At 38.6% G+C, this 23,928-nt stretch overlaps 6 protein-coding genes across 7 annotated transcripts; 3 read left to right on the top strand and 3 right to left on the bottom strand.

The window, feature by feature from the left end:
• Positions 1 to 114: 114 nt before the first annotated feature.
• Positions 115 to 2,468, bottom strand: LOC133743328 (glycine-rich RNA-binding protein 3, mitochondrial-like). Its single transcript, XM_062171211.1, has 5 exons — positions 2,315 to 2,468; positions 1,474 to 1,624; positions 1,319 to 1,387; positions 1,089 to 1,195; positions 115 to 687 (listed from the first exon to the last, which is right to left on the bottom strand). The coding sequence occupies exons 2-5, from the start codon at positions 1,616 to 1,618 to the stop codon at positions 313 to 315; spliced, it is 696 nt and encodes a 231-aa protein (XP_062027195.1). The 5' UTR covers positions 1,619 to 1,624; positions 2,315 to 2,468; the 3' UTR covers positions 115 to 312.
• A 529-nt stretch (positions 2,469 to 2,997) lies between these two features.
• On the top strand, positions 2,998 to 4,082 carry LOC133743327 (uncharacterized). Its single transcript, XM_062171209.1, has 2 exons — positions 2,998 to 3,444; positions 3,535 to 4,082. The coding sequence occupies exons 1-2, from the start codon at positions 3,066 to 3,068 to the stop codon at positions 3,870 to 3,872; spliced, it is 717 nt and encodes a 238-aa protein (XP_062027193.1). The 5' UTR covers positions 2,998 to 3,065; the 3' UTR covers positions 3,873 to 4,082.
• LOC133743326 (glycine-rich RNA-binding protein 2, mitochondrial-like) lies at positions 3,960 to 6,729 on the bottom strand. The gene is made up of 5 exons (XM_062171208.1): positions 6,611 to 6,729; positions 5,747 to 5,900; positions 5,594 to 5,662; positions 5,151 to 5,257; positions 3,960 to 4,641 (listed from the first exon to the last, which is right to left on the bottom strand). The coding sequence occupies exons 2-5, from the start codon at positions 5,889 to 5,891 to the stop codon at positions 4,138 to 4,140; spliced, it is 825 nt and encodes a 274-aa protein (XP_062027192.1). The 5' UTR covers positions 5,892 to 5,900; positions 6,611 to 6,729; the 3' UTR covers positions 3,960 to 4,137.
• Positions 6,730 to 9,415: 2,686 nt separating this feature from the next.
• On the top strand, positions 9,416 to 11,356 carry LOC133743131 (presenilin-like protein At2g29900). Its single transcript, XM_062170926.1, has one exon. It carries the CDS (start codon positions 9,525 to 9,527, stop codon positions 10,809 to 10,811), a length of 1,287 nt encoding a protein of 428 aa, XP_062026910.1. The 5' UTR covers positions 9,416 to 9,524; the 3' UTR covers positions 10,812 to 11,356.
• Positions 11,357 to 11,851: 495 nt separating this feature from the next.
• On the bottom strand, positions 11,852 to 13,902 carry LOC133745048 (exocyst complex component EXO70E2-like). The gene has a single exon (XM_062173044.1). The coding sequence runs from the start codon at positions 13,900 to 13,902 to the stop codon at positions 11,950 to 11,952; it is 1,953 nt and encodes a 650-aa protein (XP_062029028.1). The 3' UTR covers positions 11,852 to 11,949.
• A 1,182-nt stretch (positions 13,903 to 15,084) lies between these two features.
• LOC133745602 (uncharacterized) lies at positions 15,085 to 17,128 on the top strand. Of its 2 annotated transcripts, XR_009863679.1 has the most exons (4): positions 15,085 to 15,503; positions 15,737 to 15,805; positions 16,123 to 16,876; positions 16,973 to 17,128. XR_009863679.1 is itself a non-coding variant. In XM_062173698.1 (3 exons), exons 1-3 carry the CDS (start codon positions 15,295 to 15,297, stop codon positions 16,721 to 16,723), a joined length of 879 nt encoding a protein of 292 aa, XP_062029682.1. In that variant the 5' UTR covers positions 15,085 to 15,294; the 3' UTR covers positions 16,724 to 17,121. The 2 variants fall into 2 exon arrangements, 1 of the variants encoding a protein (XP_062029682.1); XM_062173698.1 differs by having other exon boundaries at positions 16,123 to 17,121.
• The last annotated feature ends 6,800 nt before the right edge of the window (positions 17,129 to 23,928 follow it).

The following is a 23,928-nucleotide window of genomic DNA, read 5'->3' as shown; positions in this document are numbered from 1 at the left end:
ATGTCATTCAAAACTCCTAACTTCTGATAAAATTAGAAAAGATCTTCCAACATTATATTTTGCAAATGGTAAAAAGACTAAACTCTGGACACTTAAAAGTAATCAACAAGCATGTAAGGAAACCTTGAATTACAATTATTTCCAGAATTCAGGTTTGATAAAGCACAACAAACGGTGCATTAAGTTCAAAGCCAAATTTAACACAATTGAAATGAAAGGTTCAGAGGAAGACTGGGAGGGAGGCACTAGAAGTTGTGACAAAAAACAATCTACTTTAGCACTGCAAACAAAAGAACTAATTTCTCTTGAAATTTAGGCCCTTTTTTCGAAGTCTGCAGTGTCATCATCATCCCTATTGTTTCCTTCTAATGGCTCATCGAAGCCACTTTTGTCCTCTCCAAATTGAGCTCCACCAGCAGAAAAGCTGTTGTCAGTACCACCAAAACCACCAGTGCTAGCATTATCAAAAGTACCACCGCTGTTGTAGCCAACTCCACTTCCACCGTATCCACCACCAGAGTTCCCAGAACCATAGCTGCCACCTCCATAACCCCCACCTCCACCACCACCACCATATCCTCCACCACCTCTCGAGTAACCACCATCACCACCATAACCACCTCCTCCAAAGTTAGTCCGAGGCCTGTCAGTAGCATAATTCACCCTGACGCGGCGGCCATGAAGCTCCTACAAGAATTTTCGAGACATTTTAAATTCAACAACTATGACATAGAAAAAGCATATGTTAATGCAATTACATGAAGCAACATAATTTGCATTTTAAACTCAACATATTGTGTTCACTAGAATTGTCTCAAAAGCTACAATTCAAAAACGCACTTCAAAATATTACATGTTGAACTAATCATGACAGCATACATGAAGCTGAAACTTTAACAAGTTTATATCAATTGAATTCACAGGATAAAAAGCACAACTTTAGATCAAAATATGAGCTTTTTCCCAGCCGCAATTTCCACATGAAAATTTTCCCGAGTCTGGCACTTTAGATTCTGTACTCAAGATTCATTCAGCAGGTATTATAAACTGATTTTTTTAATATTAAGGTCTGAAATATGAATAATTACCTGACCATCCAAGGCCTGGATGGCACTTGATGCCTCCTCGCTAGATGTGTAAGTAACGAATCCAAAGCCTCTCGATCTACCAGTGTCACGGTCTGTGATGATTCTTACTACAACATTTATCATTTATCAAGTCAGTCCGTCTTAAAGGTTCAAACTTTTGTAACAAACACAAGAACTAATCTTAGTGAATGAAAAATGAAAAAGAAGAGAGTATTAAGAGTATTATATACCATCAACAACTTCACCATATTTGGCAAATTCTTCCCTCAAACTTTGCTCATCACTCTGAAATGACACACCTGCATTACAAAAAAATGAGAACCCATAAACACAAAATCATCCCACAGGGAGGAGAGAAAACTTATTTAAGCAGCTACGAGAGTACCTCCAATAAATAGTTTAGAACTTGGCCCAGTTGACATGCATCTTATGGCCTGAAAAATCGACGGCTTGGAAGGAGCCAATTCAGATCTGATCTGCCTGGTTGCGGTCTGCCTAAGTATATTGCCGAATTTACTCAAGAACGCCATCGCAGCCTACGACAAAGCACAAAATAAAAACAAGTTTCAAGAAACAATTCCACATCATACACAAGACTGGATACAGAAATCAACATTCCTCTTATCACCCCTGCCTAACCTCCTTACCGAAAACAACAAAAATCCAAAAACCCAAAACCCTAATCAAGTTGTGCTTCAAAATCTAGAACTCCAATAAACCAACACCCCATTTCTTAAAATGACGATGTATATGGTTCCATGCAACTTTTCCTTTCCTACCAGGGTTTGGGGTCTCAAAACCATTGTAATACCTTAACCCCCTTACCAAAAACAACAAAAATCCAAAAACCCCAAAACCCTAATCAAGTTTTGCTTCAAAATCCCAGTACTCCAATAAACCCAACACCCCATTTCTTAAAATGATGAGGTGAATGGTTCCATACAACTTTTCTTTTCCCATTTCGCTTTCAATGAAGAGCGAGATTACCAGGGTTTAGGGTTTCAAAAAACACTGTAATATTTCCAAAGATCCAAACTTTCACTCAATCTAAAATCTATACCCTTACTTGTACTATACAAACAAACCCAGCAAACACAAACCTTATGAGATTGTAAAGCTTAAAACTTTAAGCCGAAGAACAAAACCCACAACGAAATCGAGAACGAAGAACAGAAACCAAATCCAAGAACCCAAAAACAAGATCGAAAACGAAATGAAAAGGGTACCTGATGATACTACTAAATGAAGTAGCAGAGGCTGAAAGAGAGAAATTGGGGATTTTGTTAATAGAGACGAGAGGGTTTTTGTGAAAACACAAAGTGGGGGTTTGAGGGTTTGGGCGAGACGGGGGTTTAAATGGGCCACGACTACGAGGACTTCTGTGCTCAAATTCCCAATTTAGGGTTCGGTTTTTATTTATTATCTCTTGGAATTATTTTATTTTTTCATATTATTTGTTAATTTATTTTCTCTTTAACCCTAACCTAAATCATAATTTTTAAGTAATTATAAAAATAAAAAGAACTCAAAAATCTTGATCCAATTTCTTATTTTTATACTTTTCAAAGTAAAAAAATTAAGTCAACATTTTTATAGTCCGTCACTTAGAAAACATATATTTTTTTTAAATCATGTTCTACCAACAACAACGAAATTATGATATGAAACCATTTGAATAAAAGTGGTCTTATCATGATATACATATAATTATATTGGTCTCGTTGAAATCATTTTCCAATACAACCATTTTAAATAGGAGCCTGTATTCGACGGTTTCATTAATCAAAGTTTGAAGGTAACCGCACCAGCCCTTTATTCAAAAAAAAAAAAAGGAGCCTGTACCTACAAGGCAAACCCGAGAGGCCAAACTTGGGCCCATAATTGTGTCATATTATATATGGCTATATCCTATCATCCTATGTGCAATGTCAAAGGAGTATTGAGAAGCGAATTTGACAAGACAGAGCGGAGGAAGTGATGGCAAACCCCAGAAGGAACAGCCAGAGCTCAGAGAACCCATTTCATGGTCAAAGCCAAAGCCAAAGCCGAAGCCTAAGCCTAAACCTAAACCAAAGCGTTTCATGGTCATCACTTGTACACTTTCTGAAGAAGCCCCATGCCTTGCCTTTTCTGCTCTCAATCTTCCTTCTGCTTACATGGGTCTCTCTCAGGCTCCAGCACTCCTCGTCCTCTCCTCATTCTCATAATATCAATACACCATTACAGAAGAACATCAAGGACGACAGCAAGGCCAATCTCGTTAGGTTCGGTTCTGGGTTCCCCTCTCGGATTGCAAAAGATAAGCGGGGATGGTTGCTCGACCCCATTTCCCTTGCCCAACAATCTGGCATTTTGGGTACCTCCTCCTCGTCTTTACAATTTTTCATTGGATTTTCCAATTCAAATCTGCATATCATCTAATACAAAATACATTTTGGTGATTTAGGTGGAGCTGTGATTTGTGCTTCAATCCATCTTGGAGAAATCCGGCCTGGTGCTTTAAGGGGAAACCACAGACACCATTCTTGTAATGAAACGTTTGTCATATGGGGAGCAGAAACAAGGTTTAGGCTGGAGAACGATGAGGTAGATGATAAAGGTTACGCTGAAGTCATCATTGGTGCAGATGAGGTTGCTGTTGCAGCTAGTCGAAGCGGAACTGCTCATGCTTTAATAAACATAGATCCGGTTCGGACCACATACTTCATAGGGTGCCAGGACAGTGTCATAGATTATAACAGCTCAACTACTGATTTTAATGTCTGGGAAAGTCTTAAGCATTAGGAGTTTCTTGTGTAGGAGACTTGTTCGGTGAAATGAAATATTTTTGTGTTTGAAGTATTTGGGAACACGAAAATTTGAAACTAACAGTAGAGTATAATTATTTCCAGAACTCAGGTTCTTCAATGCATTGAAGAAGCACGCAACCGTGCATCAAGTTCATAGAGCCAAATCCAACACAAAATAAAAGGTGTAAGGATAAAAAAAAAACAATCTATAACACACCAGAGAAGCAAACTAAATTCCCCTGAAGTTCTAATAATTTTTATCAGGCCCTACTCTGATAGCCTAACTCATCGTCCCTGTTGGGAAAGCTACTGTCATCACTGCCCCCCACACCAAAGTTATCGGCACCACCAGTTCCAACACTACCAGGAGAACCATAATTTGGGCTATCGCCAAAACCTCCACCGGTGGGAAAGCTGCTGTCACCACCACCAACTCCAAAGTTATAGGCACTACCAGTAGCAACACTACCAGAAGGAGCAAAATTTGTGCTATTGCCATAACCTCCACCACTAGCAGTTTCAAAAGAGTTTCCACTTCCGTAATTACCACCACTATTATAACTGTCATTGCCATAGCTGTTGTAGCCGCCTCCACCACCACTGTAACCCCCACCTCCGCCTCCGCCACCACCGTAACCGCCTCCGCCACCACTGTAACCGCCTCCGCCACCCCCGTAACCGCCATCACCTCCTCCATAACCAAAGCTACTACGAGGAGGCCTCTCATTTGCATAATTCACCCTTATTACACGGCCATGAAGATCCTGCAAGATTTTTGTTACTTCAGACATTTCTTTCAAAACAGTAGATGTAGAATAACTGACGCAGGTATGCATGAAGTTGAGTTCCATTTTGATAAGAGGTAAGCCTTTCGATGTTGAAAAGAAGAAAGAAGTGTTCGGTCCAAGTCTCACACTTCAAATTCCATTTCAGAAATCCCAGGTAAGATTTTGAAATCCATTTTAGCCACTATTAGCTTATTCCATCCACAGAAAGGGACCAAAATGCAATGACAACTCCAGTAAAATATATTTTGATATTCTAGCCACTCAGAAAACACAAGACGAGACAAGCCATAAAAGAATTCTAAAGACTAGTGCACTTCCATTGCAAAAAAAAATTTTTACTACAACATATGAAATCACATGGTTTCAGGATTGATCAACATGATGCTTTTAGTTCCAAAGAAAACAAAACAAGAGAATTGAAATGAAAGCCACCATTGGCTGATTCCATTCACAGAAAGGTATCAAGAGAAAATAACAATAATTACCTTCCCATCCAAGGCCTGAATGGCACTTGATGCACCCTCAGGTGTAGCGTAAGTAACAAATCCAAATCCTCTTGATCTGCCACTCTCGCGGTCTGTGATGATCCGTGCTACAACATTTATCAAGTCAATCAGCATTCAAGATTATAAACAAATAAAAATGAAAAAAAAAAATAGTCAGCATTAACTTATTGAGATGTTCAAAAATTTTGTTTCTAACAAATACAACCTAGGAACTTTGAGAATTATCTTCAGTGTGAGTTGAATGGAATGAACCAGAGACACACTGCCAGAGCAGATAGAAATTCTATAAAATGTACTTACTTTAGATGTGATTGAAACAATGAAATGAAATCAATCTATAAAAAACCAGTTTCAGTGAACATACTACAATAACTTCAATGTATACTTCTTTTCTAGAATTCAGATTACAGATTTCCACATACCATCAACAACATCTCCATATCTTGCAAAAGCCTCCCTCAGACTGCCATCATCCGTCTGATACGAAATACCTGCATTATAAAAACAGATACCCTATTAACAAAATTGCCCCATGGGGAAAGGAGGAAGATTACATTAAGGGATTCTAAAAGCACCTCCGATAAAAAGCTTTGAGCTTCCCATGGATGACATGCATCTTACAGCCTGATGGGTCCACAGTTTGAAAGAAGACAAGTCAGAGTTGATCTGCTTGCCTGCAGACTGCCGAAGTATATTCCCAAATTTACTCAAGAAAGCCATTGCAGTTACCTAAAAGAATCCACAAGAACAGAAGTTTTGATAAGCAATTCTCCAAATAGTAAGAGTGAAATACACATATCAACCTTGTTTTAGTTACCCCTTAACCCAACCTTACCATAAAACCACAAAAAGGAACATCTCCAAACACCCAGCCTTGTACATTAGAGGCAAACAACACTTGTTCGAATAAATTTCACCCACCAGTTGAATGCATATAAACCACATTGTCCAAGACTCAACGTACTTGAACAACCCTTATAAAAAAAAAAACTCTGAAGTTGTGTTATAACCAAGTACAACCATGCATGCCAATTATACTACTATGTAGAAAAATCACAGACTGCCTACATTGAATTATAATCACGAATCACGAGAGACAAATTTCACTTCCTCTCTTCAAATTTCATCCAAAACAAATAAAAAACCAAGCACATGAGACCATTTTGCAGAATTTACAAAACCAACCCACGTTTCTTTTTTCTTTTTCACTGATTGATTCACCCAAATTGCGTCTTCTATAAAACCCACGAATAAAAATTTCCTATTTCTATAAAACCCTTAAAGATTCTTAGCCATATAATCAAACAAACAGAGAACAAAGACGAACCGAATTGAAACAGAAAATGATAACCAAAAACAAACAAAAAATTAACGGAAGCAACATAATCGTAATCGTAATTGGGAAGAAAATAGTTATAATCATAAGGAATCGATCGTACCTTGCTCGCTGGTTTCTCTGAGACTCTGTTTTTTTTTTTTTTTTTTTTTTTTTCTGGGTCTGAGACTTCTAAAACCCTATGGAATGATCATAGGGTTTATGTAGAGAATGAGACTGGGGGTCTTGGTTATGTGGAGGACTGTGGACCGTTAAAAGTGGGAGAGAGAAAAGTGGCCGTTAGATTAGAGCCGTGACGGAAGGCGTTGAGAAATTAGGGGTGGGGTGCGTGGAGTGTTTAGAGTGGGTTGTTTTATGGTTTGTGAGACAGCACGAAAACTTTTATCTACAGATTTTCAAAGGACCTCTAAATAAAATATCTCAAGTTGTTATGGATATTCCCGAGTTGTGATTTGTGAAAGGATTCTTTTGCTTAAGGGAAAATCACAGTATTTATTAACAAAGTAAATATGACGTCCTATATGTTTTCAGAATAGGATAAAAAGAAATATTATTTAAGTAATTGTATCTATTTAAAGTTTAGAGAGTACATGATCCTGAAACCGACAATTTTAAACCTTCCTCTGTATTTTTTTTTTTTTTTTTGAGAATAAGAAACCTTTATTGACAATAATCAAAATTACATCATACGAGAATTGAATGACTGGTAGTGGACATGAACTCCCCACTCTCCTCCCTAAAACCTAAACCAGTTACGGGTCCGTCATCATGAATGACCTCCATGAGCCGAAAAGGCCCAACCTCTCGGGTTACAAGGAATCCCGAGAATCTTGATACCACCTCTTGGCCAATCGCCAGAAAAAACAACGCCCTCTTCCACACCGTGTCCCAAATATACCAGACCACGTGCAATGATCGCTCATCAGCACACTGACCATAAGATAACACTGAAATTAAACCAATTCATCCCCAGGAATGACACCACATCCATGACACCTCAAATTGACCCAACTCTAGCTCAAAGGAGTAGGGATATGCTAATGACCAATAAAACCTAACCAAAAACACAACTTTAAACAAAAACAAAAATAAAAAATAGCCGCCACAATCCTCATCCTTCTCCCCAGGAACCTCGCCGGCAGACCACCACCACCACAAGGTTATCCCTTCGAGCTCACCTCACCGAAGAAACCCAAACCACGCAGCAAGCCATAACACTGTGCCTTGCCACCTCGGAGCGAGAGAACTCCAAGAGTCTGCATCCTTCAGCTTAAGAACCAGAGACCACCACTGCAATCTCCACCTAGAATCCCACCACAGAGAAGCACCTAGCACCGTACCATCCAGGCATGCCGCCGCCATGATCTGGCCACTGGCCACCTGCTCCACCCCTATGCCGCCGTCGATCGCCCATTACCCATCATCCACCCCAGCGTTGCTGCTTGAAAAGAGAGAAGAATCGTCCACAGCCCAGACCGTATGATAGAAAGCAAGACTGAGAGGCCAGAGACCCCAATAACCCATCCGGCAACACCCGCCGCTCGTCGATGCAACAAGGAACCACAATCGATGCCGAGGAGCCGCCGGATAGGCTACGACCTTTCCCTTGCGAATTCCAACCCTAGAATTCTTTGCTGGTTTCTCGGAGCAGTTATCTTCCATCCATGTTCAAAGACAGCCTTCTTCTGTTAATTATTTTAGCTAAACACAAAAAAATAAGCTAGAAAAGTCCATCACACCTGAATCAAAGTCTAGTAACTTAAAACAAAATTGACGTCAATAGCTTTGCCATGTATGTCTGTTAGATCATATGAGCTCAACATGAATATAGTCCCCATATACCTTGTGTTTAGGTATGCATGAGGAAAACCACATCCACTTCGAAATTCGGGTGTATTGTCATCCATGCCAGCAACAGCTCCACATTGTGTGAATTTACCGACAAGCACCTATATTATCACCGTCGTCTGTCTTTTCTGATAAATCATATCGCCTCTTGTCTCTACCTCCATCAAACACTAACCCACGATAAACCTACCAACCAAAGTTTGTAATCACCACCGTGCTCATAGTGCAGAAATTTCTGGAGCACAAGACCACCACCATGACCTCAATCGACGAAACTCTAAGGCCATGTTTGGTTGGTGGAATCTGAGCATTGGGAAAGGAAACACTTTCATTTCCTGCGTTTGGGACAGCCAAGGAAGGGAAAGTGGTTCCCAAAGGAAAGGAAAAAGTGGAGGAAATTGGTTCCTCCCCCCCCCCCCCCCCCCCCCTCAGGAATCACTTTCCCAAAGGAAAGGAAAATGTTTTTTCTTTCCACCAACCAAACATGGCCTAAAAGCGCCTATGTTTTGTCGTTGCTATATAGTGGGGCCCCCACTTAAAATACCACCCCATGATTAAAAATCAAAGAGCACAATATGTAAGAAACCCACAAGATTGTAAATTGCCTTTAAATTGAATTTTAGAGGGAGATATAGTTGTAGCTAACGGTATGGATAAGAGATAGAATATTAGGGTTTTGTTCGGTTTACTTTCACAAATTATAATTTTATTTTCACATAAACTTATCTATTTTAGTTGAATTCATGACTTTTTAACTATAAATAAAAGACATGTACCACTAAATTGTTAACTGTATATGAATACGATAATATAAACTTGGGTCATCGGTTCAAATTGGGCTTTGTATATGGGCACTTGGGCAGTGTCTCATGTTGTGACTCAATTTATTTTGCATTTTTAAGAAAAAAGAGTCACAAATACTCTCCCTTGGAGATATAAGATATTGTTGTTATGACATTTATGACATCACCAAAACTAAGAATTTGATTTAATAAAATCCACCCAAGATCAACGGCTAGGAACTCTTCCCATACACCAGCAGGTCATCATTGCCCAAACGGTCAAGTCAAACAACCAAAACCTTCATAAACTTCCCTAATCGCACTCTGAAATCCCCGACCAAATCTCAAACTCCGATCACCCAAATCGACCCAATTCCCGACCACCCAATGGCCCAAAACCCAAGACCCAGAAGCATTCTCGAAACTCTCGGCGAAGAACTCGTCAGAATCATCACCCCTGTCTCCATCTGCATGTTGCTCGTGGTCATATTGGTCTCGGTTTTAAGCTCCGATTCATCTTCAACCGTCACCGTTAATTCCATTGCTAACATTGCTTACACGGAGACCACCTCGGACTCCACCTGGGACAAATTCGTAGGTGCCCTTCTGAACTCTCTTGTGTTTGTGGCTGTGGTCACTCTGGTCACTTTTGTTTTGGTCCTTCTGTTCTATCTTAGATGCACTAAGTTCTTGAAAGCCTACATGGGCTTCTCTTCGTTTATTGTGTTGGGCTTTATGGGCGGCGAGATTGCTTTGTTTTTGATTGAGGATTTTAGTGTTCCGATTGATTGTGTCACGTTTTTGGTGGTGTTGTTCAATTTTGCTGTCGTGGGTGTGTTGGCTGTGTTCATGTCGAAAATGCCGATACTTGTGACTCAAGGCTATTTGGTTGTGATTGGGATGCTGGTTGCGTATTGGTTTACGTTGCTGCCTGAGTGGACTACTTGGGTGCTGTTGGTGGCCATGGCATTGTATGATCTCGCCGCGGTTTTGCTGCCTGTCGGGCCGCTGAGGCTGTTGGTGGAGCTAGCAATTTCAAGAGACGAAGAAATTCCAGCTTTGGTTTATGAGGCCCGGCCTGTGGTGGCTTCCCAGGATCCGAGGGGAGGTGTGGGTCAGAGGAGGGTTTGGAGAGAGAGGAGGAACGAGAGTGAGAGTAATGGAAATGTTGGTTCTGGTTTGGGCGAGAATGGGAGTACCGGGTTGGGTGATAATGTGACTGCTAATGTTGAATTTGGTAACAGGAATGATTTGAGTTTGGTTAGGGTTGAAGAGGGGAGGGTTCCGGATAGGGGTGAGCTTTCTGCGCCATTACTAGAGCACATAACAAGTGTTCAGCAGCGTGGGCAGGGTGATGATGTGTCGGTTGACAGTATGTTGCTGGAGGGTATTGGATTGGGATCTTCTGGTTCAATCAAGTTGGGATTGGGAGACTTCATATTCTATAGTGTTTTAGTTGGGAGGGCGGCGATGTATGATTTTATGACAGTGTATGCTTGTTATCTCGCCATTATAGGCGGTCTGGGAGTTACTTTGATACTGCTGGCTTTGTATCAGAAAGCTTTGCCAGCTCTTCCTGTGTCAATAATGCTGGGTGTACTGTTTTATGTACTGACCCGGCTTTTGCTTGAAGTCTTTGTTGTACAGTGTTCTTTGAATCTCATTATGTTTTAGATATATGAATTGGGTTGTAGAAGCTTGACGAGCAGCTGCTGAAAGCATGAGAGTATGCTGTAATCTGTATGATAGTATTGATTTGTTGCCACTCGAATGTTTTTCCACAAAGTGGTTGCATGTTCAGAATCTACATTGTTTAGTAAAGTTGGTTTGAGATGCATTAGATTTTGGTTTCTAGATCTTCACACTTGGATATCAAAGAAATAATGAGGTACTGGAAGATGGTCACTATGCACATTGGGAGGAGGATCGAAGTTCAAACTGTAGTCCAAAGGTCTTTCCTTAACTCCTTAGATAGATAGTTGTAAGCCTCATGCTGCTCGAGTTACAAAAAGCAAGTATACAAGGCCTGTTGTTGCCGGTGCTTCACTTCCAAAGGTGATGCGCTTTTGTAGAGTTGATTATTCAGCTAGCTTCAGAATGTATTGCATATTCATTGTCTCTGTATCCATCTTATGTATACTCAGTGTTGTATTTGGCAAAAACATTGATGCTAGGTGATTTCCAATTGAAAACGTAGATAATTTAGTGTTCAATCTTGATCTCTCTGCTTTGAGTCTATGAATTCCTTTCTCCATGTTATAGCATATCAACATCAAGAATGACTCGTTTATACCTTTTCTTTTTCAGATAGTAAGCACAGGTTGGGTAATAGAATCTAACAACCAAATAAAGGGTTTGCATCAAACAAACTTACTTTAGTCCATGAATACATCTGTTTCTCTGGCTGAGATTAAGACATTTCTTTGAATAGAAACAAGCAAGAGCTTTCTTCTTACGGTTCAAGCATTCTTAGTTAGCTGATATTGGTTCTGCAAATGACGATTAAATACTTCACTCTCCCTGAAATATGCCGAAGACTCATTTTATGCCTATGGAGACATACACAAAAGCTCTTAGCATATGAAGAACCTACAATCCAACCAGCATTTTAAATGGTATCAGTGCAAGTCAATAACATGAAAAAGCATAGATGAGATTGCTACAAAAAGAGAAAATGTTGCTGATGAACATCAATACATTATTGCCTAATTTTGCTTAAGAAGACTAGAAACAATTGCATTTACATCTATTACAATGCATTCCTGACAAAATAAAACACAAAACACTAGAACTATAAATAACAAGCAGAGTTTCACTTCCTACACGTAAATGATTTGTTTAATAATCTCCGCGACCCTTCAAATAGATCAAAAAGATGCTTCTCCAGATCATCAACAGTGTACTTCATGTACTTGTCAGTGATCTTAAACTTTACAGAGACCCTCTCGACAAAATTACGATATGCAGGGATTACATTCTGTGAAGTTGAAATTTGTAGGTCTTCCCGAAGCTCAAGATCTGGTACGTACCATCCTGTCTGTGTCCTGTACACCTCCTCAAAAGCATTAGTAAAAGCCTTGCACCTACTTTTAGAACTTCTCTTTGAGAGAGAATGTGACACTCGAAAATCATCTCTTAACAAAGAAACGGCTGAACTCCAAGTAGCTCTAACATAATCTTTAACATGTTGCTGGACTTTACTCTTTTGTGTTCTTATCCATTCATCTCCAAAAAGAAGCTCAAGTTTGATGTTCTTGATCTTCTGCACCATGTAGTGGAGATTGTTCATCATGAAAACATGCTGTAAAGCCTCATCGTTGTACAATTTGGATCTGTTCTCGAGATTTGATTTTAGAATCCCAGTAATTGACATGACATGAAGAGATGTTGGAGTGAGCGTCGAAGATGAACTGCCTTTCTTATCTTCAAACTCAATTTCTGTAATTGATCCTTCTATGTGTTGATCCTTGAGAAGCAAGTTAAGTGTATCACCATAGTCAGTAACAGTCTTAATAAAGTTCATGACATACCGAGTGAGAGGATGAATACCACCACCAGAGAATGGATTTGCTGATGTGTTGGAAGCAATGACATTCCCAAAGTCCACAAAAGTTGTCTTTGCCAAATTTCCTAAGCTCTTCAGAATCTCATGGAATTGGTTTCTTATGGCACATCCAGCATCTTCTATGAACAAAGCATCTATATAATTTCGAAGATTTGCAATAACATTATACATGTCAAGAAATGAAAATAATTTCTCTGGACTACGAGCCCCAATGGCTATGGCTACACCAAAATTCAAGAGGCACCCCATTGTATCCATCGTTGTTTCAAGAAAGCAAAATGAGCTAAAAGATCCAAACTCTCCCAAAATCTTTTCACATAGACGCTTCTCACTAGCAAGATAGACCCGCACGACGATCTTCATTAACCAATTCCATTTCTTTATCTCCGAGTTCAAGTTTGTCCACTCCATCTTATGCACATCTTCAATGCTGAATTTCTGCCAACCAAGAACATCCAACAAATACTCATTGAAAGCTTCCTTCCTCGTGTTGATAAAAGCTTGGCAAAATTCATCCCCATAATTCGTAGCGAACATAACATTTGCAATGGACTTGAGATGAGGCATTCCAAGTGGATGCACCAAATCCACCACATAATCCTCCGATTCATTGCTATTACTATTTCTCTCCGACGATACCTCACTCGATCCTTCATCAATTGAAGCAAGTGAGAACTCATCATACACTACTTGATCTGCTCCAAACAAACGAAAAGACATGGGACCTGGATCGACACATTGCTTGTACTGAAGGAGAATTCGGACTAGCTCCTCCTCTAGCCTTGACATTGCCAACTGCAACACACTATTTGCCCGGTAAAGAAGGTCCTTCTTCAGCTTCCCATGCTCGTCTGCGGACAAGCCTCCAATGGTTTCAATCAGGCTATGTATCTCTTCAATGCCTTTCAGATACTTGGAAGCTTCTACCGGACTGGAATCCCATATCATCAGTTCCTTCGACTCCCAATGGTGAAATTTTTCCTCCTTCTTGAGCCGCTTGTCAAACTCGAACAATACTTGTGCATTGCTTTGAGGGATTGCGACAATGGCAGACAATTGAGATTCCAAATCCACCAGGGTTTTCTTCAAAGCATCCGTCAGGCAATTCCTTATGATTTGCCTAGGTGCAAGAACATGGTGATCTTCTACTTCCCCTTCATCTTCTTCAATGATTGGAGTGAGAGATTTGTGATCCGCCATGCTAGCAAGTGATGCTAAAGAAGAAATGAACTGAGACCAAAAAATGTACAAGTCAAATGGCAAAAACGTTGAAAAGGAAGATGAACTTGGACTCCTGGAGCTTCCTAAGATTGAAAAGTCTATTCAATGTGTGAGATTTTGGGCTAACTTCCTTAATTTTTGTTCTTAATGGAATGAGATTCTTCTTTTCCAAATTTTGTATTTGGGATAGCGGTTTCCCTCCCATTTTGCTCGGAATTTGCTACTTTGTTTTGGAATTTGCTTAGAATTATGTTCAATAGTATTAAAATTTTGAATAATAAAACTTAGTCGTAGGAAAGTCTGATAATTTATTTAGGAAATCATTTTGGGATTGATTTTCTTATAGGGATTTTAATTTAAAGTGGGTGGATGTTGAATATTTCATGTCAATTAGCATGAATGTTTTGTGATTATGAGTAATTAATTTTTAGTTAATGGAATAATCGGCTACGATTAAGTTGGTCAAATAGTATTTTTCTCTTAATGAACTGAATAAAGGCAATGATCAAATTTCCTAATTCATCTATCAAGTTTGGTGTTCGTTACAATAGCACTGCTGCTACACTATTGCGGTCTTTGGTGCCATTGCACGCCCTCTAAACCAGCCATGCTCTAATTAATGTATTTATTATCCTCTAATTAAGCTTGTACAGTCATAGATGTTTAATTAATATTTTTTTTTTCTCAAAAAAATAATATATCCAACAATAAGAATCGAACTACCTGGTGTGAAAGTTGGTCGAACGTCCTATCTAACATGGAACTTATAGCGAGGGATTATTCTGACTTTACTAGGATACGCTCGTGAACCTTGGTATTCAGAGAGTGTGTTACTAATCCGTTAACGTAACCGAGGTGTCAAATAATTATAGGCTAGCGTTTGAGTCCCAACTTCCATCAATTTGTGGATAGCAAGTTTGAGGGGTCTTTAGGTTCGTATGCTTGTAGCGAGGGATTATTTTGACTTTACTAGGATACGGACACTTCAGAGAGTGTGTTACTAATCCGTTAACGTAACCGAGGTGTCGAATAATTATAGGCTACCAAATTGTATGTGTGCCTTCTCAAGAAAACAGTAATTGCATGCAACGATGTCGTTTCGGAAACTATTAATAACAGTTTAGCATCTCCAATGTTCTTATTTACAAATCAGACCTCGAGTATTAGAGTCTCCCTCTAAACGGACCAGTATCCACTGCTACTGTCCGGACCGACTGCAATGTGATCTGAAACCCGACCCGCCTCTCGACCCGACCCGACTATCTCACTCCTCCCGCCATGTAAGCCAAGCTCTTATGCAACTTCGGCGGCGAGTTCACTCGCAGACTCGGCCAGCTCAGCTACGTCGGCGGCAAAACCCGGCTCATCCTCATGGACCGGTCCGTCACCTTCGAAACCCTCCGGTTCAAGACGAGCCTCGTCAGCTCCGCTTCGCCGAGTTGCGTAGAGATCAAGTACCAGCTTCCCAACGAGACTCTCGAGGCTCGGCTCGTCTCCGTCGCGGCGATGATCAGCGAGTTCGAGGCCTGGCAGAGGATTCCGGTTTACTTGTTTGATCGCACCGCCGGTTCGGCTTGCAGGTTACGGCTTGTTTGGTTCATAAAATTTAATAATTCAGATTTTTTGAGCTGAAAAATTTGGAATCTGGAATGGGAAATTTGATTGTTTAAGAACTGTTTGAAGAGTAGAAATCTTGTTTTGTTGAATTGTACAGAGAGAATTCTATTGCTGCTATTGAGCAGATGATTTGTAACATATAGCATTATGAATTTGTAATGATTTGATTTTGTTATCTTCTTGTGTTTCGGTGAAGAGAGAATGCGGTTCGGCTTGATCCACACGGCTTCATTGATGCAGAGGAGGATCTAATATCACTTCCTAGGTATGAAATTGATTTTTTTCTTGTTTAGTGTTTGAATGTAGATATCAAATGTTCAAATGTAGTGTGGTAGTAATCGACTAATCGTAGAAGTAGTCACATTACCTGCTAAGCTGCCAATCGATGCTTGAAAGGGAAAGTATATTAATCAAGTTTACAGTGGTAGTAATCGTACGAGTATGGAGTATGGACTGGGGGAGTTTGATTTGAATTTATACTGTAGTGTTATGGAGTAATTTAAACAATGGTGGTTTACTGAACACTCATTTGTCAATGACCAAGTGTGCTGCTAATGACGGAAATTTCTTACTATATTGCAGGGTGGGTGATGATTATCCTCAGGCTTCAGTGAATAGCGAGACCAGCCCTGCAACATCGGAAGTTGTAGTTAATGGAAGTGATAGTCAAACTCTGGCTGTTGGCCAGGAATTCTCAGATACAAAAGCATTTCGTGATGCATTGGTAGCTACGGCTATTGCCAAGAAGTTTGAGTTAACATTTATCAGATCCGACCGAGCGCGAGTAACTGCTAAATGTGCTGAAGATGGCTGCTCATGGCGTATACATGCATCCAAGCTTCCAGATGTTGACACTTTCCAGATAAAGGCATTGAAGGGAGTGCATTGTTGTGTACTTCCAGAACGATCTGGCCACCGACAAGCAAAAATGAAATGGATCTTAAATTGTATCATGGATCGTGTGCGAGAAAATATCAACTACAAACCTAAGGAAATCATAAAGGACATTGAGCAAGAGTATGGGGTTATTATACCATATTTGAAGGCCCATCGAGCTAAAGAGCGAGCCTTGGAGTTGATATATGGAATGCCAATGAAGGACATAGTTTTTAATCAAGCTGAAGTTCAGGGAGTAGAGAAGGCCTTGCATGATGTACTTGTCATTGTAGGAAGAAGTCTTTGAAAGGGAGTCCAGTGCACTGTAACCTGTGCAAAAAAGCCGGACATAATACTGAAGTCAAGTCAAACTCAAATTCAGGCTACGAACAGAGAAACGAATTTTCACTGCATGATCTGCAAACAGAATGGACATAATAGGAGGACATGCCAGAGCAAGGTAATTTCTCTGATGCCTCTTACATTGGTTCCTTTAGGAAACACAATCATACGCTTTATGTTTCTCCCTCCCAACTAAAAAGTGCTCAATTTGCAGCTGATGGAGCAGATGAAGGAATTGTGTCCTAAAACAATCATTTTGATGTAATTATTATTGTAATTATTATTAATCAAAAGGGCAAGTTTATTGTTCATTGCTTATATTTAATATTTGATTGAACAAGGTCCAAGGAATATGAGTTAAAGAGAAAGTAATCTAAAGAGTTAGATGTGTGAGACCTTTACTCTTTCACACTCTTATCCTAAAAGGTTCCTAGTCATAGGATTATCACTTGGACATTGATAATCCGGAAAGACTAGCACATACTATGTATGCTCAATATGGAGGATGATATGTCTCTTGTCATTTGTGTAGAGACACTAATACAAGTATGTGGGTGCTCTTAACTTAAAGAGTACACTGAACGCGATCATTAGAGTTCTTGTATGGAGTCTTACTTACATGTCAAACTTGAACTCTAAATTGCAATAATACAAATTAGTCCTTTGACCTGAGACACCATAGTTGTCTTATGAGTGAATGGATTATCTCTTGATGATGCAATAATATTGTGTCCCTTAATGGATATAATAGATGCATTCATTGGTATAATCAATTCGGTCATGGAGACATGTGAGTGTACAACAAGGAATCTCTATCCTTAAGTAAATAAGGTGTATGTTCAAAGATGTGATTCAATGAGTCTTTGGCCAAAGCATTGAATGAGATTTAAAAAGGAGTTTTTAATCACATTCTAAGAATCACATAAGAATGAAAATCACATTAGGGGATTGACATATCAATTCCATACCCCGATGATGTGATTTAGAACATCGTGTTAGAGAAGGACCGTATTGTATTGTAATTCCAATTGAATAGGTTCTTTGTCATTCTACATTAACTAGGGTAGTCATGATATGTTGCAAGACGTCACTCATGACTTGTGAAGTCCCCGAGGATTAATAAACATTTATTATCCTAATAACAAGGGAGAATCAAAAATGGAGTTTTTGATTCGTAAACAAAATAGAATGGTTTCTATAAACTTCACTGCCTTGTTAATTAGAACCTAAGAGATCGCACACCATATAAGTGGATCCTTGAGATTGTATATGAAGAAGATTAAACAAGAGTTGGTTATGACCAAATAATTAATTAGATTTATTATTTGGACATAATTAGGTTTTTCGGGTAAAACCGAACCTATTGGGCCTAAACGATTGTCGGGCTTTTCGTGTGGACTTGGGCTTCACTAAATGAGATTTAAATGAAAGCCCAAGACACATTTTTAGTGCCCAATAACAAGTATGGACCAGCCAAAATATTGGCTTTATGAAAGTCAATATTTTCTTTTAGTAATTGGAGTTATTTCCTATTATATAAAAGTGAAAGCATGGACAAAAAGAATAAGTAGTGTCTCCACACTATTATTTTAGATTTGAGAGAGAGAGAGAGAGAAAGAGTTCTTTCTTGGTCCATTACAAAATTAAAGGAAAGAAGAACACTTGCATAATTTCTTCTTTTCTTTCATCTTTCTTCATCTCTTGATTCACTTGGTGAAGATCCTTAGAGGCCATATCCTTTTGTGGCTTTACTTGTTACATCAAAGAGAAGATTACAAGCACAAGAAGGAGTACAAGAAGGAGTTCTTAATCCAAGGTGCTTCAAGGTGGAGGAAACACACACAAGGAGAGATCAAGGAGAGGAACTTTGGTGGTTCACTTGGATCGGATTAAAATCACGCTCCAAGGGTGAGTAGAACATAAACTCCCTCTTTGTTCTTCCTTACTATGCATGCTATGTTTATATACATATCACAATAAGCCAAGATCATGGGTTAAAGGAATGGATTTTATGTTTAGTTAGTAGTTTAATGGTTAAACTAATTCCGCACTAATTAAAAAGTTTTGAAATCCATCCATTCCTTCAATTGGTATCAGAGCCATTGGCTTAATTTTGATATGTTATAAACATGACTAAGTATGTTGGTTGATGTGATTTTCTTAAGCTTAGAGTAATATGTAATTTAGATCATAAAATTTGCTTTATCATAAAAGTTATGAAGCATGTGATGTAAGGTAGATTTTATGATAGCTAGAAAAAGTTTTCTGGAAATTACATGTAAGAAGTGGTTTAAGTTTTATGAAACTTTGATGCATATGAGATATGTATTAAGGGATTCTATATGTTTCTTAATTAAGGTGTTAATCTTAGAAACATGTTAGATTATATATGCTTTAGGGTATGCATGATTTTTGGCTTCAAAGATGAAGTAAACAAGTGTTCAATGGAAGAACACAAAGCTGAAATTTTATTTCCAGCTTTGGAACATGTCTAATCTAGTTATGAACTAGCTAATTTTTCATGGTGTTTGTTTTTCACTTTTGATCCATAAATTCATGAATTCAAATTTACCTAATAGTTAATGATGACATAAAATCATTTCCATGTTTCCCTCACCAAAAGGTTGGTAGGGTTAGTCATCTTTACTATTAGTTTCTCTAAATTACCCACCAAAAGTTGGAATGAGATAAAAGACATGTCTCCCTAAATCACTCACCAAAAGTTGGTGAATCATGATGTAAAACATCATCCCGTAAATCACTCACCAAAAGTTGGTGATGCATGATGTAAAACATCATCCCCTAAATCACTCATCAAAAGTGATGTGAGACATCATCCCCTAAATTACTCACCAAAAGTTAGTGATGCATGATGTAAGACATCATCATCCCCTAAATCACTCAACTAATTTACTTGCATTAAATTAAAGTAATTTAGTGGTTAACTTATTTTGATTGAGTTAAATTATGCTTGTTTAATTAACCTTATTAATCTTGGTTAATTAAAGGATGATTATGGACTATGGCCAAATATAATTGAGCATGTGATTGGCCGACTATTCATTTTGAATGAATGTGGTTATGTAATTAAAGTAGTTAATTCATTTGGGTTATGTAATTAAAGTAGTTAATTCATTTGGTTGTGTAACTAAGTAGCTTATTTAATTTATTCAAGTTTGATTAAATTAAATGGGAGCTTGTATGCCCCTCATCCACTCTTGTAATCAAAGATAGAGGCACATGAGGATGATCCAAAGAAGAAGTTTGAAGTCATCTAGCCTTGAAATGAGTTCAAGTGCAAAGTATAATAGCTTAGCTTAGTTATTTAATTTTCGTAATCGTTACGCGTAATTAAAATCAACCACCCAAACATGACCTTGATCCAACATATTGGCTCATGTTGGATCAAACAACAAGTCCATAATCATCCTATGTGACCTATTATAATTGTATGTTCATTGCACTTGATTAAGTAATTTTATATTTCCCATGATTCCATTTGAAAAATGTTTTTGATGAAATCAAATTGTTTTTCTGAAAACAATTAGTGGGAGTATTTTATTATAGATCAAGTATAATGAATGTGTGATTGCAATAGGATCAAAGCAAATGCAATGTGATTGTTATTAATAAGATTATTAAAGATGAGACCTTAAAATTCCCTCAAAGTGATATTAAGTTGAAAAACGAAGAAGTCATTATGAATGCTTCTTTGTGGCCTTCCAACATTGTAATCTCCTAGTAGATGTTCTTGCATGTGAATATCATTCCGAACGGAGGTATTTTTTGCTAGGAGCATTAAAGAGAGGTTATTCAACATTTGATGTTGTAAGGTAGGGACAAATCTTGGTCAATATTCTATTATGATGAGATTTAATTTTTGATCTCTATACTTACATGAGATGTTGGGTATAGCTTAACTAGAGTAATTTATCAATATCCTATTATGGTGAGACTTAATTACTTTAGAGGCCAAAGTTATGGATATTCACATTTGATGTGATTGGATAAGAGTATCCTCTCATGGAAATTAAGTTGACTTATAGTTCTATTATGATGCGGTTGGCTTAATGAAAATGAGTCTTCCATACTCACTAAGAGTTTTAATTTATACTCTCGAATTCCTTTTAGGGATTTGGAATTTGTTAAAATAGTGAGAGGGTGCCATTTGATTCTTAAGACCCGAGTCACTTGGTTTTAAAATCAATCTCACTTCTTTTATTTTATGTTATGTAGACTGCAATATGTCAGGACATCCTATCACCAAAATTCTCAATGAAAATCGTCTTGAGGGCCCAAACTTCAATGACTGGCTCCGCAATTTGAAAATTGTATTGACATTCGATAAGATCGCTTATGTCTTACAAAATGCACCCCCTCACACTCTTTTGGCTCAAGATGCAACCGATGAGCAACGTGTTGCTTATCAAAAGCATAAGGATGATGACACTCAAGCTAAATGTGTTATGCTTGCATCCATGAACTCACAACTTCAGAAGCAACATGAGAATATGGATAGCGCCAGTTCTATATTACTCCATCTCACTGAATTGTTTGGTGAGAGAAATAGAAATGTGCGATTCACAGCTGTCAATGAGCTTGTTAAGACAAAGCATGTGAGGGGTGCTCCTGTGCATCAACATGGTCTAAAAATGATAGGCCTTATTGAGCAAATTCAAGACCTTGGATTTGCACTTGATGCGGAGCTAGCTCAAGATCTTCTTCTATCCTCCCTAGATGATTCATTTTCTCAGTTCATAATGAACTATAATATGCAACAAATGGATCATAGTCTTTCTGATCTTCTCAATATGCTGGTAACAGCTGAGAAGCAAATCAAGAAAGAGAGTGGGAGTGTGGCCATTGTCGCTTCTTCTTCCAAGTCCAAAGGCAAGGGCAAAGGGAAGAAGAAACAAGTGACAAAGCCTAAAGGAGCAGTCCAAAAGAAGAAGAAGAAGGAACAAAAGGAACCAAAAGGTGTTTGTTTCTTTTGCAACAAGGATGGGCATTGGAAGAGGAATTGCAAAGCTTATCTTGCATCCTTGAAGAACCAGTCTTCAACAGCAGGTATGATCAATGTGATTGAATCAATACTTACAGTTAATAATACTTCCACTTGGATAATTGATTCAGGTGCATCTCACCATGTTTGCAATTCGTTGCAGGACCTAGTGGGAGCTAGGAAGCTAAAAGCTGGAGAAATCACCCTACGTGTAGGAAATGGCACAAGAGTTGACGCCAAAGCCGTGGGGACTTATGTTTTGAAGTTACCATCAGGAGATACATTGGAGTTAAATAATTGTCTTTATCTTCCTATATGTATAAAGAACCTTATCTCCATCTCCATGCTTTTGAAGGATGGTTATAGAGTAGTTTTTGAGAAACTAAGTGGTTCTGTATTTATTAATGAACGCATGATATGTCATGCTAATATTATTGATGGTCTCTTTCATCTAGCTTTAGATGGTAGTATTAATTATATGAAGGAAAATGCTTTGGGATCTAAGAGATCTCGGGAAACGGTTAACCCCATTAAGATGTGACACCTTAAGCTTGGTCATATTAGCCAAGATAGAATTCACAAATTATCAAAAAATGGATATTTAGAGTCGTTAGGATCTGATCCTATGCCTACTTGTGAGTCTTGTCTAAAAGGAAAAATGACTAAGTCACATTATGGTGGACAAAGAACAAGAGTTAAAGAACTCTTAGGCCTAATACATACCGATGTATGTGGTCCCATGTCCACTATTAGTAAAGGTGGATTCTCATACTTCATAACCTTTACCGATGACTACTCTCGGTTTGGTTATATATACCTTATGAAGCACAAATCTGAAGCCTTTGAAAAGTTCAAAGAATTTAAGAATGAAGTTGAGAAACAAACCGACAGAAGTATTAAGGCTCTAAGATCTGATCGAGGAGGCAAATACTTAAGCAATGAGTTTATTGATTATCTCAAACAAGAAGGCATTGTTTCTTCACTAGCTCCTCCTGGAACACCACAACTCAATGGTGTCTCTGAAAGGAGAAATCGAACTTTGTTAGACATGGTTCGTTCCATGATGAGCTATACTGATTTACCTATATCCTTTTGGGGATATGCACTTCAAACAACAATTTATTTGTTGAATAGAGTGCCTTCCAAATCCGTCCCTCTTACACCATATGAGATGTGGCATGGGAAGAAACCAAGTCTCAATCATATTAAGATTTGGGGTTGTCCAGCTTATGTCAAAAGACTAGAAGCAGGCAAGCTTGAAGCTAGATCAAGCAAGTGTTTATTTGTGGAATATCCTAAAGATAGTTTAGGATATTATTTCTATCAACCTGAAGAACAAAAAGTGTTTGTTAGCAGGAATGCCACTTTCCTTGAAAGGGACTACGTCCTTGATGGAAATGTTGAGCAAATGGTAGAACTCAAGGAAGTGTCCAACAAGCCACGAACTAACACTTCATTTCCCGTTGAACAACTTCCTGAACCAACTATAACACAAACTCCAAGAATATCTAGTAGGATCCGGATACCTCCCAAGAGGTATGGTTTGTGTCATGAAAGCCTTGGGGAGTTAAATCTCCTTGGTGACAATGAAAACCTGCATGATCCTTCTAGTTATAATGAAGCAATGTCAAATGTTGACTCAAAGAAATGGCAAGAAGCCATGGAATCCGAGATTGACTCTATGTATACCAATCAAGTCTGGACTCTCGTTGACCCTCCACCTGGTATTAGACCAATTGGAAACAAATGGGTCTTCAAGAAAAAGATAGGCTCAGATGGTAAAATAGAAACCTACAAAGCTAGGTTGGTGGCAAAGGGCTATAAGCAAAGAGAGGGCATTGACTATGAAGATACGTTCTCTCCTGTTGCCATGGTTAAATCCATTCGGATATTATTTGCTATAGCTGCTCACTATGATTATGAGATATGGCAAATGGACGTAAAGACTGCCTTTTTGAATGGCAACCTTGAGGAAGAGCTTTATATGGATCAACCTGAAGGCTTTACGTCTAAAGATGACATTCATAAAGTGTGTAAGCTTCATAGGTCCATCTATGGACTCAAGCAAGCTTCAAGGAGTTGGAACATCCGTTTTGATGATGCAGTCAAATCTTTTGGTTTCACACAAAACATGGATGAACCTTGTGTTTACAAGAAGGTCAGTGGGA

Source organism: Rosa rugosa, chromosome 4, assembly GCF_958449725.1.
Source record: "Rosa rugosa chromosome 4, drRosRugo1.1, whole genome shotgun sequence".
Taxonomy (NCBI): Eukaryota; Viridiplantae; Streptophyta; class Magnoliopsida; order Rosales; family Rosaceae; genus Rosa; species Rosa rugosa.
The sequence above is the reverse complement of the archived record's forward strand: the minus strand, read 5'-3'. Positions and strand labels throughout refer to the sequence as shown.

What these genes read in the sequence shown, in the direction of transcription:
- LOC133743131 (XM_062170926.1), top strand. Translation starts at nt 9,525, where the DNA reads ATGGCCCAAAACCCAAGACCCAGAAGCATTCTCGAAACTCTCGGCGAA.
- LOC133743326 (XM_062171208.1), bottom strand. Translation starts at nt 5,891, where the DNA reads ATGGCTTTCTTGAGTAAATTTGGGAATATACTTCGGCAGTCTGCAGGC. An exon ending in ATATGGAGATGTTGTTGATG is followed by an intron (nt 5,258 to 5,593) that starts GTATGTGGAAAT and finishes TAAATGTTGTAG; the next exon opens with CACGGATCATCACAGACCGC. An exon ending in TTCAGGCCTTGGATGGGAAG is followed by an intron (nt 4,642 to 5,150) that starts GTAATTATTGTT and finishes AAAATCTTGCAG; the next exon opens with GATCTTCATGGCCGTGTAAT.
- LOC133745602 (XM_062173698.1), top strand. Translation starts at nt 15,295, where the DNA reads ATGGACCGGTCCGTCACCTTCGAAACCCTCCGGTTCAAGACGAGCCTC. An exon ending in ACCGCCGGTTCGGCTTGCAG is followed by an intron (nt 15,504 to 15,736) that starts GTTACGGCTTGT and finishes GTTTCGGTGAAG; the next exon opens with AGAGAATGCGGTTCGGCTTG. An exon ending in GATCTAATATCACTTCCTAG is followed by an intron (nt 15,806 to 16,122) that starts GTATGAAATTGA and finishes ACTATATTGCAG; the next exon opens with GGTGGGTGATGATTATCCTC.
- LOC133743327 (XM_062171209.1), top strand. Translation starts at nt 3,066, where the DNA reads ATGGCAAACCCCAGAAGGAACAGCCAGAGCTCAGAGAACCCATTTCAT. An exon ending in CCAACAATCTGGCATTTTGG is followed by an intron (nt 3,445 to 3,534) that starts GTACCTCCTCCT and finishes TTGGTGATTTAG; the next exon opens with GTGGAGCTGTGATTTGTGCT.
- LOC133743328 (XM_062171211.1), bottom strand. Translation starts at nt 1,618, where the DNA reads ATGGCGTTCTTGAGTAAATTCGGCAATATACTTAGGCAGACCGCAACC. An exon ending in TTCTAAACTATTTATTGGAG is followed by an intron (nt 1,388 to 1,473) that starts GTACTCTCGTAG and finishes TTTGTAATGCAG; the next exon opens with GTGTGTCATTTCAGAGTGAT. An exon ending in TCCAGGCCTTGGATGGTCAG is followed by an intron (nt 688 to 1,088) that starts GTAATTATTCAT and finishes AAATTCTTGTAG; the next exon opens with GAGCTTCATGGCCGCCGCGT.
- LOC133745048 (XM_062173044.1), bottom strand. Translation starts at nt 13,902, where the DNA reads ATGGCGGATCACAAATCTCTCACTCCAATCATTGAAGAAGATGAAGGG.